The sequence below is a fragment of the Aspergillus aculeatinus genome (genome assembly GCF_003184765.1).
Source record: "Aspergillus aculeatinus CBS 121060 unplaced genomic scaffold BO66scaffold_66, whole genome shotgun sequence".
Lineage (NCBI taxonomy): Eukaryota > Fungi > Ascomycota > Eurotiomycetes > Eurotiales > Aspergillaceae > Aspergillus > Aspergillus aculeatinus.
The window spans coordinates 52,051-70,295 of record NW_020291535.1 but is presented as its reverse complement, the minus strand read 5'-3'; the positions used below and the strand labels follow the sequence as shown (position 1 = coordinate 70,295).

Below are 18,245 nucleotides of genomic sequence, written 5' to 3'. Positions count from 1 at the left end.
AAATGCGGGGGTGGCTTGGCTGCATCCATAATACGCAGCGATTGCCGAGATGAGAGGGGAAGCCCCCAGGAGCCTACCGTAACCTATCATATCAGCTTGCGAGTGAGTATAGACGCGGAAATCGGCAATGGCTGCTGTTGCAGGACGTGATTTAAGCCCACGGGCACCCAATGCCCTCGAAGGCACTCAAACCCGCAAAAACACCACAATCCTCACCATGTCTCATGAAGCCCTGAACCCCATCCACCCGGCCGTCTTGCCGCATCTCGACCCTGCCTTTGTCGACCTCTACAACAAACATGTCGCCCACACCCCGAGCGGCCCGATCGATCTCGCCGTCCTTCGATCCAAGTACTCTGTGCTGTACTCCTACGGCACCGGTCCCGCGCCGGAGCCTGCGCGTGTCTACGATACCACAATCCCGGGACACCAGGGGGATCGGATCCCATGTCGGGTATATGAGCCCGACAGCCCTGGACCCTGGCCCGTCCACGTCGACTTCCACGGTGGCGGTGCGTGCTCTTCTTCAGCCCAATGTGTATGGTGTTTTTCTAGTGTTGGTCTCGACTTCTAACTGCAACGGCAATACACGCACAGGCTGGGGCCTCGGCGACCTCGACACCGAGTCGCACATCTGCAAGCACATCGCCGTGAAAGCCCAAGTGGCCGTCATCGACGTCGCCTACCGCCTGGTCCCCGAACACGCCTTCCCCATCGGCATCCAGGACTCCTTCGCGGCGCTGCAGCATCTGGCGTCGTCTGCCGGCCGCGCGCAGTTCCCGGGCCTCGACACCAGCCGGATCTCCCTCGGCGGCGTGTCCGCCGGGGGTAATATCGCGTTGATCCTCGCCCACCTGGCGCGCGACCACGGCATCCCCCTGCGGTTGGTGGCGGTGGGGACCCCCGTCATCGACGATATTTCCGTCTACAGGACGGCCGCCGACTCGCCCTTCCCGTCCATGCAGGCGATGGAGTTCGCGCCGACCCTGAACTGGGCGCGGTTGAAGTGGTTCGATGAGCTGAAGTGGCGCAGTCTCGGCGCGGACGAGGCCGTGCGCAAGCAGCAGCGGGCCGAGGTGAAGTGGTATGCGAATGCGCTCAGCGCGCCGAGTTTCACCGGGCTGGCGCGCACGGTCATCTACACGGCGGGCTGTGATCCGCTGCGCGATGAGGGCGAGGCTTATGCCCGGAAGCTGATCGAGGGGGGCTGTGAGGTTACCGTGCGGCGGTTCGAGGGGGTGCCGCATCCGTTCATGCATATGGATAAAGGTGCGTTTCTTTCTTCTGGGTGGGTGGGATGCGTATGTGGGGTGCTCTGGCATGCTGACTGGGGCGCAATAGATCTCTGGCAGGCGCGGGAGTTCATTGATTTGGTTGCTGGGCATGTGAAGGCGGCGCTGCACGAGGTGAGGTAGTTTGCAGTCCAAACTAGAATTAATGATATAATAAGTTCAACAATGTATATCCTTAGTGAATAAATCTCTGTCTGTTCTTTGTGGGGCGATGAGAACAAGAATGAGGAGCAGAGGAAGCAGAAGAGATAGAGATCGAGCTAGCAATGCAATACCAGCCTCAACAGCAGTAGTCAAGATGATAATATCAACCGAGGTAATAATATGAGAAACCCGACAAGAAAAACCATCATCATTCTAGCGATAGTAAAGATAATCTTCAAGGGCTATTTGTCATACATGTTGCCCTGCGGGGGTAACTATGACTCCACATCCCCCTCAGCAGCTTCCATCGCATACAATTGCTCAACCAAAGGAACAATCGACTCGCGCAGACCCCGAAACCGGACCCCGAGCATCTGCTTCACCTTCCCAGCATCGCAAGCGTAATGGCTGTCCCGTATCCGATGCCCCGGACTGCCCACCGCAACACGCTCTCGGGCGGCGGGAATGGCCTCGCGCAGTACATCCGCGATCTCCTGCGTGTCGTACGCCCCTTCGGTGACCAGGAACCGTTGGTGCGAGGAGAGGGTTGTCGTCAACGCGCGGAGACAGGTGTCGGCCAGGTCCTGCACATCTACCCAGACTAGCAACCACAAAGAATCGAGGTTAGTACAGTTGTTGCACCATTCTGGTTTGTTGAGGGGAAAAGTAGGGCTTCGTACCCGGAGCCTTGGTCGGCGGGAGTGCCTCGCGTCCCCCCTGCGCCACCTCCCAAACAATGCGATTACTGGCGTTCAGCTGCGCCAGCGAGGCTATCGGATGGATCATTTCCCCAAACACCATTCCAGGACACAGCGTCACGAGCTGGAAGTCCACCGCGTGCTCCTTCACGTACGTCCAGGCGGCCCGTTCGGCGAGGACCTTGGATGCGCGGTATGCGATGGCCTGCGTCGTCAACCATGCATCGACCAGAATAAGCAACGATGGACTGTACTGTACTTGAAGGGACAGAGTAACGGAACATACCACATTCCCCGTGTCCCGTCCCTCCTCATACCCTAACGGACTCCAGTCCTCCTCTGTGTATACCCGTCCAGGCTGCAAGCCCTGCGCCGCGTCGTAGACAGCCGCGAACGAGGACATGATCACCAACTTCCGCACGGTCGCAAAACGGTGTGCCGCCTCGCACGCGACAGTCGTGCCCTGGATCGCTGGGAGCAGGAGTCGCTGCTCGAATTGCCCCGGGTGCGCGTCGTAGGTGAAGGCCGAGGCGAGGTGCAGGATGGCGTCGCAGTCTGCCGCCGCGGGAGCGAATTGCTGCAGGTCAGTGGGATCGGCCACCACGACGATTTCCAGCCGGTCCAGCGGGGCGACCCCGGCGGCGAGCAGGGCAGCGACAGTGGCGCTGGCTTTCTGGGTAGTGCGCACTGTTCCGCGGACGGAGTGGCCGGCGCGCAGCAGGGCGGCGATGCAGTGCGCGGCGATGAAGCCGTTGGCTCCGGTGACTAGGGTGAGCATTTGGATTGTAGAGGATTAGGATTTATGTCGGGTTTAGGTCTGGACAGAATTAGTGACAGAGAACAATAATCACTCAACTATCTATATATTCCTACATGGCTTGCAATTATAAATAGTTCGCAGGGTGTAGTCCCCTTCCCCCGTCCAGCATTGAGCCTTTCCCGTCGCGTAGATTAGCAGGTCCCGCGCGGTTCAAGCGGAGACGGAAGCCCTGGTTGTGCATTGCCTCGGTCGCTGTGCTATATTTGATTTGATATGATCTTGGTTTGTTTCATTTGATTGCTGGGATCTACTGTCATTATACATTTCGGGCCATGCATCCTTAATGATAGATATCCATGGTGTTTATCGGAAACGCGAGTAGACAGAATATGTGCTACCAATATAAGGAAGATAGTTGCGCAGCATATTCCAGAACACGAGAAAAAGTGATTAGTGGACAATGTTACTGGTTGTATCCTACTCACTCCAAAATATACCATGTCCAGTAGTTTAGGCACCGGGTGCGAGATTTGTCTTTTCCTCTATTCCACTGTTCTGATATCTGTCGGAAGCCTACCATGTTGAAAAGTGTTTCCTATCAGCATCCGTTGTACTGTACGTCTTAGGTCTTAGGTATACGAGACCAGAATCACACAATGCCCAGTCCTTTTTTACGATAAAGGCTACTGCCTCAGGTATAGTATGCAAGTACTACCATCCTGCGAGCCAAAGTCACCACCTTCTCCTAGCAACTCTAATACACATAGCGAAAGTCGACCCCCTCCCCCCCAGCCCTAACTCCAGCCTCCTCTAGACGTCGCTCCATGTGACTGCCTGCAGCCTGACCCAATCGCTCTGCCCGCGCGTTCCGACGGCCGTATACCCCCCGCAGCGTGGTGGAGATGACAATGGCACCGGCATTGACGGCAACGATCGTGATCTTGGCGGGAATGTACCTGTCTCAATTAGCGAGGTCGGCATGAGAAACACCGCCAAGGATGAAAGATGAAAGACGAGGGTACAACACACCCTGGAGCGTCGCGGGCTTGGAAGGTCTGCGGGCCGATGATGTTGGCGATGCTGAACCCGGCCGAGACGAGCGTACTCCCCGCCACCTGTCCTGTCGTCAGCTCTGCAGGTGCTGCAATAGTGCATTGCGTCTGGCTTACCTTCATACCGTAGCCCTTGTAGTTCGCACCGGTCCATGCGAAAATCAGAGCTAGTGGCGCGACAGTCTGGATCTTGCTCAGCAACCCATCTCTACACGACCAGAACATCACCTTGCCCCGGGAAGACCAACCGTGTTCACCAGGTATATACCCGCCAGACAACCGGCCTGATTCGAAGACGGCAGGAAAGACATCAAACACGCGCCCAGCAAGGTGGGCAGCAGGAGGAGATTGATCGCCAGCCACCGGGAGTAGCCCCGGGCAATAGCCAGGGTGGATCCCATGGTCGCCACGATGCTGACCACCCCGGAGGGCATGTTCAGCAGGGCGCTTTCCTTAGAGTTGTACCCGAACTCCTTGATCAGAATGGAGGAGAAGGTGGTGATGACGCCGCTGGGGATGGTGATCAGGATGGTCAGGAGGACGAGCAGGGCCGTTTGCAAATCTCCGCATGCTTCCAGGAACGACCTCGGGCGCAAGCCCCTCTCGCCCTCCGTGCCACTGACCTGCTCCTGTTGCAGCCGCTGCGCTACGCGCTCCTTGTCGCTGGGGCTCAGGAACCCCGCCGCGGCCGGAGTGGCCGGGAGTACGAGGAGGACCAGCAGCGCCGCGAGAACGTTCACTCCCCCAATGACCACGAACATGATCCGCCACCCGTGGAAGGCGAGCGTGGGCGCGGTATGCTGCGCCGCGAAGGAGATCAGCCCGCCGAGTATCTGGCCGGTGCCTAGGCCGCAGTACCAGAGACCGTATCGCGGAGTCGACTCGGCGCGCGTGTACCACATGCTGGTGTACATTGTCAGAGCGGGGGCTGTAGGCATGGTAACAGATCAGCAATGAATTCAGGTACATTAGACACCAATGGGGAATGATTTCTGGCGCACCAATGACCGCCTCCAGCGCACCGAGAAGCACTCGCAGCGACATCATCCCGGCGAAATTCTGCGCCGCGGCCGAACAGCACAAGAGCACTCCCCAGCAAAGAATATTGCCCCCGAGAACCTTGGTAACCGGGTATCGTTGCAGGAGGAAGCCTGCTTACGGTCAGTGACGGATACACGGTGGCAGCAGCAGCAGCAGCAGCAGCAGCAGAGTAGGGCAGCAGACCTTGAGGAATCTCAGCAACCGCATAAGCGATGAAGAACCCCGTAGCCAGCCAGGAGAAGTCATTGCCCTGCATCCCGAGATCATCCTGCATCCCCATCACGTTGGCATACTAGCCCCATCAGCCATCAGCAACGGGTGTCCCGACGAGACCAGCAGGGTGCACATACATTCAAAGCCACCTTGTCCAGAAACTGCAGCAAGTAGGTCAAGAACATGGTCGGCAGGATACGCCAGTCGATCCGACGCAACAAGGCTAAGTCATCGTGCAGATCGCCGAGGCCGTAGTCGACGGCGGCCAGCTTTTCCTCTTTGGTGTCTGTCATGGTGTATGCAGCGATGGTAGCAGCATCGGAGGACAAGGGGCGCGGATGGCATGATGAGGGTGTTTAATAAAGGTCTATTGTAGCTACTGTAGCATTGCAACGAGGTATCGATGCTGGCTCTCACTGGAGGCAACCAGGGCGATAAGCTTCCGACTAGTCCTGCGGCCGTCGCATAGATAAACTAACGTTACCAGATACGAGCCGTCGGCTGCACGATAAGAGTCGGATGCATGATCCATTCTTTCGAAAATGCTCAGGATACATTTATAGCACAACCTCGAACTCGACGATGAGGCATAGAGACAAACTTCAGCGTTAATCATTTTTGGAACATCGATCTGTACACTCACAATGCCCTCCCGCACCGACTCCCCGCTGAACATTGCCATCATCGGCGCTGGCCTCGGTGGCCTCAGCGCAGCCGTGGCGCTACGTCGTCAGGGACACCACGTCACGGTGTACGAGCGATATGACTTCGCTGGGGAAGTGGGCGCCTCGCTGAGCGCCGCCTCCAATGGATCCCGCTTCCTCGAGCAATGGGGGGTGGATGTCAAGGCTGCGAAGCCGGTCAGTTCCCCCTGCTCTGGTATCCGCCAATACTCATCGCGAGACACAGGTGATCCTCAAGAAACTCATCATGCACGACTGGACCACTGGAGAAGTACAGAAAGAGTACGGTCTGGGGGACTACAAGGCCAAGTTTGGCACGGTCCGTCGGGCATTCACCCCCGCATAGCCCGAATACCACTGACATGGACCCATCAGGAGTACAACAACTTCCACCGGATTGACATCCACCAACAATTGCTCCGCTCCGCCTTCGACGAGCCGGGAGACGGTCCCCAGTGCACGTTGAAAGTAAATCACAAGGCCGTGGCGCTGGACGCGGAAGCCGGTCGCATCGAATTCGAGAATGGCGAGACGGCGTCGGCGGACCTCATCGTCGCTGCAGATGGCATTCGCGTACGCACCCAAGCTCTGGCGCCTGTACCCTAGGCTCTCAAGCATTAACAATTGACGTCAAATCCTTAATGCAGTCCGAGAGCCGCCTCCAGATGGGCATCACCCCCGACTTCGCCATGTCGACCTCGTGCTGCTACCGCTGCATCATCAGCGCCGACAAGCTGCGCCGCCTCGGGCTGGACGACTACATCGACAACGCGGCGATTGAGTACTGGGGCGGCATCGGCATCAACAAGATCGTCATGTCCCCCTGCAGCGATGGCGACGTCGTGAGCTGCTACTGCTTCTACCCGGCCGAGCACAACAACCTCCGCGACGATGGCTGGAACATCTCCGCCACACCGGAGCAGCTGGTGGCCACGTTTCCGGGGCTGGATGAGCGAATGCAGCGGTTGCTGATCAATGCTGAGGATATCAAGATGTGGCGCTGTAGGACCTCCCCCCCCACCCATCCCTCCGCTCCACCAGGCTGAAGAAAGCCGTTGGCTGATCTCGAATAGTGTACCGCCACCAGCCGTACCCCTACTGGGTCAAGGGTAAAGTCTGCCTGCTGGGCGACGCCGCCCACCCGATGATGCCCGACCAATCGCAGGGCTCGTGCATGGCCTTCGAGGACGCGGGCGCCCTGGGGCTGATCTTCCACCGCACCTTCGCCGAGGAGTACAGCGTGGCCGAGGGGCTGCAGCTGTACGAGCAACTGCGCAAGCCGCGGGCCACGCACATCCAAGCCGCCAGCTATCGGGCCCGCGAGGATCTCAACGAGCGCATCGGCTGGAGCTCGTCCACCGACCGGCCGGGGAAGTTGACCATTGAGGAGGTTTGTGGGTATAACATGCAGGTGCACCTGGAGGAGCTCAAGGGCAGTCGATAGACGGGGGTAATATGTACATATCAAGCTTCGACTTCGTACCAGTTATGAAAAAGGCCAAACACAGTGCATTCAAGGTGTGATGTATGTAACTAAGTTAACATGAAGTTCAATAATCCAGACAATCAAACGAACACCATCCCCGGAAATAGACTATAGCGAACGCTGGCCCAATTCGCGTCCGCCCGGTCGTCCGCCCAGACGGCTTCGAGCAACCGCCGCGCTTGGAGGATATGCCCCCAGCCCAGCGTGTTCTCCATCACCATCAGGCGCTCCTTGATGCCCATCCGTCGCTCCATGCTGCGGCTGCTGGCCCCCGCGATCACCAGCGGGAAGAGCAGACTGCCCTCGACGGGGCTGCCGTAGGGGATGCTCCGCCCCGCCGCTACGATGCCCGCGACGGCCTGCTCGACCTCGGCGTGGTGCGGATCGTAGCCGTCGACGATCTGATGCAGGCGTAGGCGGATCGCCCACTCGAATGCCTGCGTGGCCAGATGGTCCACTTCGTTGTCTGGGCGGACTGCTTCGGATTCCCGGCGCCAGGTGTCCAGGCCGGCGCGGACGTGCGCAGCGGCCGTGCGGAAGCCGATCTCCGAGAGGTCGTCGATGCGTCGGCTGCGGTGCGCCGCTAGAAGATTGACCCGGCCGAGGGACTCCAGTAAGCTCGTGGGGAGTCCGGATATCGTGTCCCCTGATGGTGATGATGTGCTGGCGGCGGCGGGAAGGTAGGACGGGAGAGAGGATCCCAATGTGAGGTCGGTCAGGCGCTCCCCTGCCCGTAGTAGCGGGGGTTTGCACCGGGAGATGGTGGAAATGGCGTCTAGGTAGTGGAACAGCTGGAGACAAAATGTCCCTTCGCTGGTTGAGGCCAGCCGGTGCCGGTCGATCGCGCCGAGGAGGCGCCCGGCTGCTTTGAGGTGCCATTTCCAGGCGCGAGAGGTGCCCTCGAACAGCTCCGTGAGACATAGTAGGAGGATTGTGGTGCAGGCTTCGAGGAAGGATTGTCGATTCGGTCGACGGCTGAGCAGGTTGTTGACTTGCGACAGCGCTGTTATGGTCAGTGGCCTTGTTACAGTCGATACATCATGGAGAATTGAGCTTAGGTGTTGCTGTGTTCAGAACAGACTTACCCCGTCCTTGTCGCGTTAGGGCTCGGTTCCAGATTTGGGGATAGACGCGCCGCCAGTGGCAGCCACTCAGCCCTAAGAGGGCGCTGGTGAGAGTCTCCGAGGCGGCGGCCATGGGCAGCAGAGTCGCCAGAAATGGGTTGGCGGTGGACTTCGTCATGGACCGTGACAGGGCTCGGGCCACAATCTGGACATAGTGGTTGAAGAGGCAGCGATCGTCGTCATTATGCAGATGGGCATTGAGCCCGCTGTCTGGGGGTGGCGAGACGGGTCCGAGGACCATCTCCACATCGATCCAGGACGGCGAAAAGGGCAATATCGGATCATCGCCGACAGCGGATGATAAGAGATGATCGGAAGGAGAGATCGGATCGAGCTCTGGGGTTGGATCCGAAACGGAAGATAGGATGAGGTCGTGCGCAGCTTCGGATAAGGGCATTTCAGGCGGCGACGGCAGCGCGGAGACGATCACCGGTGGCGGAGACCGTGCCCTGGGGGTATTCCAATAGCATGGTAGGTTCAACCGACGACAGTCGCTACATCGAGGTCGTTTCTCATCGCATTTCTTCTTCCTATTGGCTGACAGTCAGAGAGTGTGCATGCTCATGCATTCAATTGCGTCCTCATGGATCCCTTTACCGCGCTTTGCAGGAGACACATCCGTCCCGGGACCGAGAGGCTCTTGGCCGGCGATTCGCGAGCGTCCGGGCTTCTGCATTCGGTCTGCCAGGCTGTTGGGGCTCACAAGTATGACCAAGGCCTGGTTAGTCAGTATTAGAATACCCCGGATGCTGAAGAAGTGCAAGCATACGTGCGCAGCGGGAGCACGGCGAGGTGCCATCACAGCGTTGTTTCTATGCCAAGTCAGCCCAAGATCAGTCTCAGATGGAGGCAGTAAGGGGGTGGGACTCACAATCACTGCGCACCGAGCGCAGACACGACCCGAGGCAGTCATGGTATCAAAGCATCTAAAACAGAGAAGAAGCGACGGAGAAGAGAAGATGCGTCGTAGGAGTTATCAGTTATCAGGGACGCGACGGGGAGGGGTTCGATAAGCGGTAGAGTCAACGAATCGGATTTCAGTGCACTCGGTAGTGAGTTCTACTGATAACCGAGGCGGGGAGGAGTCTCTATCTCGTAGTTAGCAGGAAACCAATGCGCCTGCAACTCAGTGGCACTGTTTATCGGTTGATTGGTAACTTGACTTTACTTCGATTCACGCTAATCCAGGCAAGGTTAGGTGGGACTTCTCTCCGGTCTGGAATGCGGGGAAGTAAAAGCCACGTTGACATCACAGCTTGAATCACTTTGGTTCTCTTCAACGGCAATGGAGCCCTATGCCCCAGCAGAGAGGGGTGAGATAAATACCTGGTTAACCAGTCGAGCAACTCTTGATTTAAACCGCGGGGGAACGAATCCCACACAGCGGGTGACGGTATCATTGGTGGTTCAAGAATGATACTCTATAACGACATTCAGTTCTTTTCTCTCTCCGCCACTCACGGTACAATCAGCTTTATTTACGTCGTAGTCATGCCTGGCTTGCGCTGTGGATAGGGCCATCACAGGTGCACGTAGGCCACGTGACAGTTACCGCCTGCGGATAGGGTCACAACTAAACATCAATGAGAAAGACAAGATTTCTAGCTGAGCAAAGGTTCAAGAAGGATATCCACATTAGCACTGGTATGTCTCTTTGTCAAGACCATATCAACAGCCACGGTATCACTGCCTAATAACCAAAGTGACTTCCAACCCAGATCTACTTGCACCAATGACACAACTAGATCTGTAAGATCCAATGCGTCTGTCCTCCTATTCCAAGAGCATCACTGTTTCTCACTCACTCTTGAAAACGAACAGGTTCACAACAATGTCAGGCGACATTTTAAGAAGAGCTATAGCTCTATCGTTCCAAGCGACAGTTTCAATGTCAATCACATGACGGGATCAATATATATATACCTGGTCCGGAGCGAAAAACCTAGACCCTCGTTATAGACGGGCTCTGGTGGCAAGACATAGTTGGTAGAACTCGAAAGGTGGGTAGTATACGATATCCAGTTGACCCGCACTCATTGGTAGACGGTTCTGAGCGAGTTTGAATCCATATTACTACCATCCTCCTACACCGTGCCCCGCACATGAGCAATAGACATCAATGTTAGTGTCGAACTCACATACTTGCAGCATCAGATCCAGGTAACATGCTCTTACACTACAAGATCCGACCGAGGAGGTCTAGTGCAACATGTCTAGATCCAAACAGCAGCATTCTTCAGCACCGGTAGAGATGCGACTCCGAGTCCAATTCCGTGATTACCACATCGCTGGAGGAGACAACCAATCCAGACAAGTGGGGCACGGAGCATCTTTGGAGAGTCAATCAAAATTCCAACTATCGTGGAAGTGGAAATGATAAGCCCACTCTAATCAGCCTTGGCTATATTAGTACGATGCATTACTGAAGCTTCGCTTTCAACAGTCCTGTATCGAGCTTGTCACGAGCACAGAGCCAAAGCCGGCCACGAACCAGTCCATGCGCGCCAATGCCTCTTCCGATGTTTATTCCAATACGACCCAGAAGAGTCGCTAGAGAGCACATGTACTGAGGCTGTGCTAGCATCTGTTGAAAGACGGTGTACTGCCATTGCCCCTCTGTCATCATCGTGGTAATCATGGGGCTGGAAATCGACCTGGTGGGTCGGCAGGTGTGCACTCATGTGCAGTACAAGCATCGGGCTAGACCATCAATCCCTGTTCCAGCTGCCCTCTAAGCCGCAACTGACAATTCTCTGGTCCCAGGAATTTGGGGCTGGCAAGGCTGAGGATATCGAATGCTCCATACCAGGGGCGACACAGATAGTGCTGAACGCCGCATTTAAGATCCACGCGGCCGCTTCGATCGCGCAACGGAGGGATTATGCTTAAGCTGCGATGATTCCTTTCCGGCTCCATGGTGCCTTAACTGAAGATTGTAATTCTTTGTCTTTGAGGAGGAAGGTGAGAACCCGCAGCACGGACAGGATGCCATTGAGGCTACTGAATCGCATGGTGCCATGCGGTCCCACTGTGGCGGGGCTCAGCACTTCAGCGGCATTGGCCCCCACGCCCCACTCACTGCGCAGGGGCGTATTCTTGTATTGTGCCAGGTGGTATTGTGGTATTGCTCTATTTGTCTTATTGAATTAATGTTCGTTGTCCTTTTCTTTAAGCCTAAAGTATCCTGCGGCCCACGACTAGTACGGTATGCTGGCTGGCAAGGCGTTTGGGGGGATAATATGCATTTAGGGCAAGCTTATAACTATCTCATCGGCTCCGCCCACTCCCCTCACCCAGAGATAATCAGCAAGATCCGAACTGTCCCCAACCATGTCACCTCCAACGAACAGCTATGCGTTGCACCGCAACTACCACTCCTCAGCTCGGTAAAGCACAACCCCACGGTCGGCTGGGCCCCCGGGAGGGAGTGAGATCAAAACTAACTGAACACACCCAGGTTAAACGCCCAGAACCACCTCTGGAAGGATGCGCTGGGCTACAGCCTGCATCCGTGCATGGGCTTGACCGGCGACTCGGCCCCGCGCATCGCTGACATCGGCACGGGCACGGGCATCTGGATGATGGACGTGAAGCGCGAGTATCCCGCCGCGCAGATCGACGGCTTCGACATCTCCTTCGCCCAATGTCCGCCGCCGGAATGGCTGCCGGATGGCGTGCGGCTGCGTGAGCTGGACCTCTATGAGCCGCTGCCCGCCGAGCTGGAAGGGATCTACGACGTCGTGCATCTGCGGCTGTTTTTTGTGGTGATCCGCAACGATGACCCGGGTCCAGTGCTGCAGAATATGCTGCGCATGCTGAGTGGGTCTTTACTTTTTGGCTTTTGTTTTTGCTTCCTTGCACGGTCTCTTTCTAACTTTCTTATGACGAAACGAAAGAGCCCGGTGGGTGGCTGCAATGGTCGGAACACAACTACGAGTCGTGGTCGGTGCAGTCGGTGGGCGGCCGGGAGACCCCCGCCTTGGACGAGATGATGAACTTGATGAAACAAACGGGTTTGGGACGGTAAGCAATGGACCACGGACGCATAACTAGACACCCTTAACTACGGATCAATACTAATGGAACGGCACGGATAGCTGGGTGCCCGGCCTCCCCGATCTTTTCGCGCAACATGGGATGGTGGACGTGCGCAAGGCACTGCATCCGTGCAGCCCGCACAGCCGCGTCTACTGGAGCCAGCTCCAGTTCAACTCCAACGAGGAATACAGCTATCTGGCCATGGATAACAGTACAGCGGATGCGGCCGGGCCGCGTCTGCGCACCCTTATCGGACAGGCTGCCGACGAGTGTCGCCAGGGGGCGGGTTTCGACTTTACCATTGAGGTGGCGTTGGGCCGGAAGTCCGTGGGGGGAAGGCAGTTAATATAATATCGAACCAATAATATAGGATCGGTCTGCACGTTTAGCAGGTTTAGAATGAGCGCTAGTCTTCTTAGGGCGTGAGGAGTGTAGCGTGAGACTATAGTAAGCGGACTATAGCGACTAACTTATAGCGTGAAGAAGCTAGCACCACAATGGGCACAACCTCGAGCACAGTGGGGTCAGGCCAGCCTAACGAGAATGGGGTAAAGGCCGGAGGGGCACGAGATTCAAAGGATTCGATTCAACAATTGGAGACAACGGTCGCGAAAGGCTGGAACTTGCGAGTTGGTCGAAGCGGCCCCCAAAAACGTCGCCATGATATGCAAAGAGTGTAGTTAGGGCCGCGTTGATAAGGCTGGCGTATCGCCTCATTTCTACTTATCCCTCCCCCTCTCCGAATTACCACCAGCTGCAAGCCTTCCCTGGTATCACTTTTTCCAGAAACCATCATGACTCAAGAGACCCCCAGTCCGATGCTGGCGCTGGCCCGTCAACTCGAGGCTGCGACCAACAGCCCCGGCCAGCTTCCCCCCGCCAGCGATGCGCTACACTCGCGACTACTCGCCGCGACGCGTAATCTCCTGACCAGCCTGGAAACCCCCGAGAGCCAATTGATGCATCTGGCCAAGGCAGTACGTTTTCCGATTCTCCTCTGCTCGATTTCCGGGCGCTAGGTCTAAACTCGCCAGCCTGTGGCGCATGGGGTGTTACGCGCCGCCCTGCGCATCCGACTGTTCGAGCGCTTCGACGAGGGCCCTCCCAGCGCCCCGGATCTGGCGCAACGCTGCGGCATTGATGTCGCGCTTCTTGGTAGGTGATGGCGTGCGCATGATAGCTCCACATACCTGGTGATGGGAAGATCTTGGTCGGACTAATCATCGGGGCGCGACAGTGCGTCTCATGCGAACCCTGGCCGCCATCGGCATCTTCACCGAACCCAGTCCGGGGGTCTACGCCCATACCCTACAATCGCAAACCCTGCGCCAGCCCCAACACCGGGTCGTGATCCAGGGCATGTGCGTGATTACACCAATACCTGGAAGTTTGCCGCCCACCGTGCTAATGTAACCGATCGACCGCAGGGCCGAGACCGCGACGTTGATGACGGCGCTCCCCGACTTCCTCGAGACCCACAAATGGCAGAACCCCGTCGATGCGCAGCCCACCCTGTTCGGATTCGCCCACCAAACCGACCAGACCATGTTCGAGTGGCTGGAGTCGCAGCCCGAGCAGCGCGCCATCTTCGCCGCCTTCCAATCCAGCACCGCCGCCCTCGCCGTGTGCCAGCTGCAGCCCTTCCTCCGCAGTCTGCTCACTGCGCCCCCGGAGGATCCTTCGAATGATAAAACCAGAGAAGTCACGCTCGTCGACGTCGGAGGCGGCCGAGGTGCCGTGCTCCGCCAAGTCAGCGACGAGCTGGATCCCCCGCCGCGCGGTCGCATCGTGCTGCAGGACCTGCCCCAGGTCTTGGAGGGGGTGGACGGGGGCCACCGCGTCGAGGTGATGCCCTACAGCTTTCTCCAGCCCCAGCCCGTTCACGGTATGTCTCCTTCAACTCAAAGTGCGCTTCGTCTGCTGCTCTGTCCTCTGCTTATCGTCTACGGATCCTTCAAGGAGCCCGAACCTACCTCTTCCGTCACATCTTCCACAATTGGAGCGACGGGGTGGTCGCGACCATTCTGCAGAACACCGTGGCAGCGATGGCTCCGTCCTCGCGGCTGGTCATTGTCGACCTGGTGCTCCCGGACGGAGGAGGCGCGTCCCCCTACGCGGCGTTTTTGGATATGAGCATGATGGCATTTGGAGGCATGGAGCGCACCGAGGCGCAGTGGCGGAGGATATTGGGGCGAGCCGGGCTGCAGGTGCGCCGCATTGAGCCGTTGGATGCGCTGACCCCGGGGTCGGACCAGGTCATTGAGGCGGTGCTAGCTTGATGAATGCTATCTACAGGATTGAAATAAAATTGGAACCAAAGATTTGAGGCCTGATCGGACCATTCCATCATGGGGGTTGAGCTTCTTCGTCTGCATGTGCAGAGTATATTCTCTTCAATATGGTACACGGATGCTGTCACCAGGATTAAGCCTCCCCTCACGCTAGATTCTGCTTCACAAACGCGGCCACCGGGGCGGGATCGACTAGCCACGGGGAATGACCGGTAGCGACAGTATCGGTGGTAATCTGAGCGCCCTTGGCGCGGGCCTTGTCCACCATCAACTGCTGCACGAAGAGGGGGATGGCGCGGTCGTGCTCGCACAGGAGGTAGGCGCTGGGAATCTGGGTGTAGGCGGTGCTGCGGGCGGGCGAGTTCTTGGTCGCCCAGGCGTGCGGACGCAGCGTCTGCGCCCACTTCTCGCCGTCAGGGACGTCGTGGAAGAAGAGGCTGTAGGGGTCGACGGCGCTGACGGTGCCGTTGGCTTCCTGCGGCGGGGGTTAGCATCCGATCGGATCGGAGGGACGGGGCGATCGACTCACATCGCGGTCGTACCAGTCCGGAGGCACCCCGCCAAAGGCACCGATCAGACTCTCGCCGACCTCCGGGATGAAAGCCGAGATGAAGATCAACTTTTTCACGCCGCCCGTCGCGCCGGCGGCTTGTCGTTCGGCCGTGCTGAGCCCGTCCAGCGCGCTGTTCACGGGCAACCCCGACCAACTGTGGGAGATGACCACCACCTCCTTGCCGGCATTGGCCTCCTGTTCGACCAGGTTGCGGAGTGTGTCGATGTCGGGCTGCAGGTCTTGCACGGCGGTGGCCTGCTGGATGGAGGGGAAGGCGACGAGATGGGTGGTGTGGTCGGGGAACTGGGCGGCCAGGGGCTCAAAGGCCGTGGGCGGATACCAGGCCCCGGGGCAGAAAATCAAGGTAAGATTCGAGGAAGCCATTCTGAGGAGGTGAGTTCAAACAGTAGAACTGGGAATAGGATGCAAATAGTGAGGAGGAGGAGGAGGAGGAGGAGGATGACGAGGAGGATGAGAATGCTGGCGCTGGGGCAGTGGGCGGCGGGCATTAATTAAGTAAGTTAAGTAAGTAGGGCTAAATTAATTGCCCGCCAGTCGGCGGCCAGTCAGTCAACGTGACCACGTGTCTTGCACTTCTCGCTGCACATCCCTGCACATGGTATCAAAGTAGCTTAGTCAATTAGTTAACGCTAACTATTTAACGCACATTCACTTACTTGTGAGTCCGCCTTGGTCCCAACCATGGGTCCAATTGGGTCCAACTGGGCCCATTGAGGGGCTCCGTTCCGTGCCGTGCCATTCGCGGGTCTGTCCGACTTGACCGGATTCCCTCTAACGCGGAAACCCTTAGCTGCAGGGGCCAGTCCGTCACTGCATTTCAAGTCTGTTGGACTGACTTATCCTGAGTAACTTGGGGGCCGGACAACAAGGCGTACAATCAGGGCCCACTATTGGTGCATTGAGGGGGCCGAAGTCAGAGACCCCGGTAATCTGCACATCAGACAATGGAACGTGGGAAGACAGGGTAAGATAGTAGGAAGGTGGACATTCTGCACGTTTTCCCCCCCCCCATCTTTTGCTTATCCCCCCCCCCCCTCTCCTCTCTCCTCCCCTCTCTATTTCTCTTCTCTTTGCATTTTGTGGTCTGTTCAACTTTCGGTAATTTCTGTGCCTTGGTCACCTGGGTCATTTTGGTCGTCTTGACCACCACGACCACCACGACCACCATGACCACCGCCTCGCTCAACCAGAGCGCCCAGAGCCAGACTCTGGGCGCCATCATCCCCTTTGCCGTCTTATCCATTCTCGCCGTTGTTCTCCGTTTGCTGGCCAAATCTCTGACCCGGCTGCGATTTGGCCTGGATGACTATTTAATAATCGTGGGATTGGCCTGCTCGCTGGGTTGCTTCAGTCTTTCCACCATCAGTCGGTCACCCTCTTGTCCACGATTCTTCTGGAACCCTAAATGTGCCCTGGATACTGACAAGCCGGACACAGTGGTTGCATTGGGATCGGGTCGTCATCTGGCGGTCGTGCCCACAGGGAACATCCCCAAGTACCTCAAGGTTCGTTTCTGTGCCTCTTCTCTCTCTTTCCTGCTCGCGTGCAGTGCAGTCACTCATCCCATCTCGGGCGCATCCCCGTGTAGTGCATGTATGCCTACCAGATGATCTACACCGCGACCATCCTCTCCGTCAAACTGTCCATCCTCACCTACTACGTCCGCATCTTCCAAATCCGCCCCTTCCGCATCGCCGTCTATGTCGTCGGCAGTCTGGTCGTCGCCTGGGCCGTCATTGTGTGGTTCATTTCCATTTTCTCCTGCCGCCCGCTGAACGGCTTCTGGGACAAGTCGGTGCCGGCCACCTGCGTCAGCAGCAAGGCCTTCTACGTCGGAAACGCGGTCCCCAACATCTGCACCGATGTGATGATCTTGATCCTGCCCCTGCGCATGGTCTGGGGGCTGCAGACCACCCGCATCCAGAAGGTCACTCTGTCGGCTATCTTTCTGCTGGGGGGCTTGTGGGTTGCCTCCTCCGCGTTTTGCTGCTTCAATGTGGCACTCAATGCTAACGAATCGGTCGACTAGTGTGGTGGTATGCAGTTGCATTCGACTATCGACGCAGTTCAAAGTCGATGACCCGGATTTCACCTGTAAGTCTAGTTCTGGTGGTCGCAAAGGGGGGAAAGAAGAGAACCACTGGACGAGAGTCGCTTACACACCATCTACAGGGGCCATGAACGGCACCGTGATCTGGACCTCGCTGGAGGTCTCCTTTGGCGTCATCTCCGCCTGCCTGCCCACCATGCGTCCCATCGTCCGCTGGGCAATGCGAAAACTGAACATCGAAGCCACGGACACGTCCAAATCCTCCCAGCGCTATTTCCCCTCCAACCACGTCACCGCGCGTGGATTCGAGACCCTGTCCGGGTCAGGGGGCGAGCCCCAGACGCATCAATTACACACCACCGCAGTGCGCAGTAACAGTCGGACGGAGAGCAATAATGGCGAGGAGCTGTTGCTGGGGCAGATTCAGGTTAAAAATGAGGTCCGATTCGAGGCCGAGTCGGTATAGCGCTGGCGGAGTCAAGTGTGTTTCTGTATATTGTAGATATTTTGCATCACGTGGGATCCAAGGGCGTTCTGGGCTGCTTTCTCGTTTGGCACTGTAGTCTGTTCACGCGCGTATAAGCGGGATGTTGGACTAATCCACAGACGTTTCTGACGCCCTCAGCGGCTCCGTAGACCTTCCGCCCGGAGAGGAGTGTCAACCTGCATACTAGCTATATTAATGGCTCCCATTAGATGACACCAATTGGATAGGAGTGGGGCAATAAAGGTGGCTTTGAGCCGCCTGGTGAAAGCTGGCCCCTCTTCTGTTAGCCCACGGCTTATAAATTGCTCAACA

General features: G+C 57.3%; 8 protein-coding genes across 8 annotated transcripts; 5 read left to right on the top strand and 3 right to left on the bottom strand.

Moving 5' to 3' along the window:
- Nucleotides 1-217: 217 nt before the first annotated feature.
- On the top strand, nucleotides 218-1,406 carry BO66DRAFT_359372 (alpha/beta hydrolase; the record flags this gene model as incomplete). The annotated part of the gene is made up of 3 exons (XM_025644970.1): nucleotides 218-512; nucleotides 598-1,269; nucleotides 1,342-1,406. Coding segments are annotated over 3 exons (1,032 nt in total), but the record flags the coding sequence as incomplete, so codon positions are not given.
- A 305-nt stretch (nucleotides 1,407-1,711) lies between these two features.
- On the bottom strand, nucleotides 1,712-5,493 carry BO66DRAFT_415264 (MFS general substrate transporter; the record flags this gene model as incomplete). Its single annotated transcript, XM_025649527.1, has 11 exons — nucleotides 1,712-2,037; nucleotides 2,117-2,339; nucleotides 2,421-2,899; nucleotides 3,206-3,233; nucleotides 3,673-3,850; nucleotides 3,924-4,009; nucleotides 4,064-4,129; nucleotides 4,195-4,874; nucleotides 4,948-5,097; nucleotides 5,171-5,279; nucleotides 5,338-5,493. 11 exons carry the CDS (start codon nucleotides 5,491-5,493, stop codon nucleotides 1,712-1,714), a joined length of 2,481 nt encoding a protein of 826 aa, XP_025499056.1.
- A 351-nt stretch (nucleotides 5,494-5,844) lies between these two features.
- BO66DRAFT_334243 (salicylate hydroxylase) lies at nucleotides 5,845-7,327 on the top strand (the record flags this gene model as incomplete). Its single annotated transcript, XM_025644199.1, has 5 exons — nucleotides 5,845-6,060; nucleotides 6,110-6,202; nucleotides 6,259-6,480; nucleotides 6,531-6,885; nucleotides 6,957-7,327. The coding sequence occupies 5 exons, from the start codon at nucleotides 5,845-5,847 to the stop codon at nucleotides 7,325-7,327; spliced, it is 1,257 nt and encodes a 418-aa protein (XP_025499055.1).
- An 85-nt stretch (nucleotides 7,328-7,412) lies between these two features.
- BO66DRAFT_383851 (uncharacterized protein) lies at nucleotides 7,413-9,406 on the bottom strand (the record flags this gene model as incomplete). The annotated part of the gene is made up of 5 exons (XM_025646073.1): nucleotides 7,413-8,372; nucleotides 8,455-9,023; nucleotides 9,091-9,211; nucleotides 9,263-9,305; nucleotides 9,365-9,406. The coding sequence occupies 5 exons, from the start codon at nucleotides 9,404-9,406 to the stop codon at nucleotides 7,450-7,452; spliced, it is 1,698 nt and encodes a 565-aa protein (XP_025499054.1). The 3' UTR covers nucleotides 7,413-7,449.
- A 2,284-nt stretch (nucleotides 9,407-11,690) lies between these two features.
- BO66DRAFT_383850 (class I SAM-dependent methyltransferase) lies at nucleotides 11,691-12,921 on the top strand. Its single transcript, XM_025646072.1, has 4 exons — nucleotides 11,691-11,879; nucleotides 11,951-12,312; nucleotides 12,390-12,516; nucleotides 12,591-12,921. Exons 1-4 carry the CDS (start codon nucleotides 11,824-11,826, stop codon nucleotides 12,880-12,882), a joined length of 837 nt encoding a protein of 278 aa, XP_025499053.1. The 5' UTR covers nucleotides 11,691-11,823; the 3' UTR covers nucleotides 12,883-12,921.
- Nucleotides 12,922-13,962: 1,041 nt separating this feature from the next.
- BO66DRAFT_395588 (S-adenosyl-L-methionine-dependent methyltransferase) lies at nucleotides 13,963-14,816 on the top strand (the record flags this gene model as incomplete). The annotated part of the gene is made up of 2 exons (XM_025648252.1): nucleotides 13,963-14,416; nucleotides 14,491-14,816. Coding segments are annotated over exons 1-2 (754 nt in total), but the record flags the coding sequence as incomplete, so codon positions are not given.
- BO66DRAFT_395587 (alpha/beta hydrolase) lies at nucleotides 14,795-15,833 on the bottom strand. The gene is made up of 2 exons (XM_025648251.1): nucleotides 15,352-15,833; nucleotides 14,795-15,297 (listed from the first exon to the last, which is right to left on the bottom strand). The coding sequence occupies exons 1-2, from the start codon at nucleotides 15,757-15,759 to the stop codon at nucleotides 14,968-14,970; spliced, it is 738 nt and encodes a 245-aa protein (XP_025499051.1). The 5' UTR covers nucleotides 15,760-15,833; the 3' UTR covers nucleotides 14,795-14,967.
- Nucleotides 15,834-16,580: 747 nt separating this feature from the next.
- Nucleotides 16,581-17,678, top strand: BO66DRAFT_284023 (uncharacterized protein; the record flags this gene model as incomplete). Its single annotated transcript, XM_025643099.1, has 5 exons — nucleotides 16,581-16,761; nucleotides 16,834-16,901; nucleotides 16,985-17,358; nucleotides 17,426-17,490; nucleotides 17,569-17,678. Coding segments are annotated over 5 exons (798 nt in total), but the record flags the coding sequence as incomplete, so codon positions are not given.
- Between the last annotated feature and the right edge of the window lie 567 nt (nucleotides 17,679-18,245).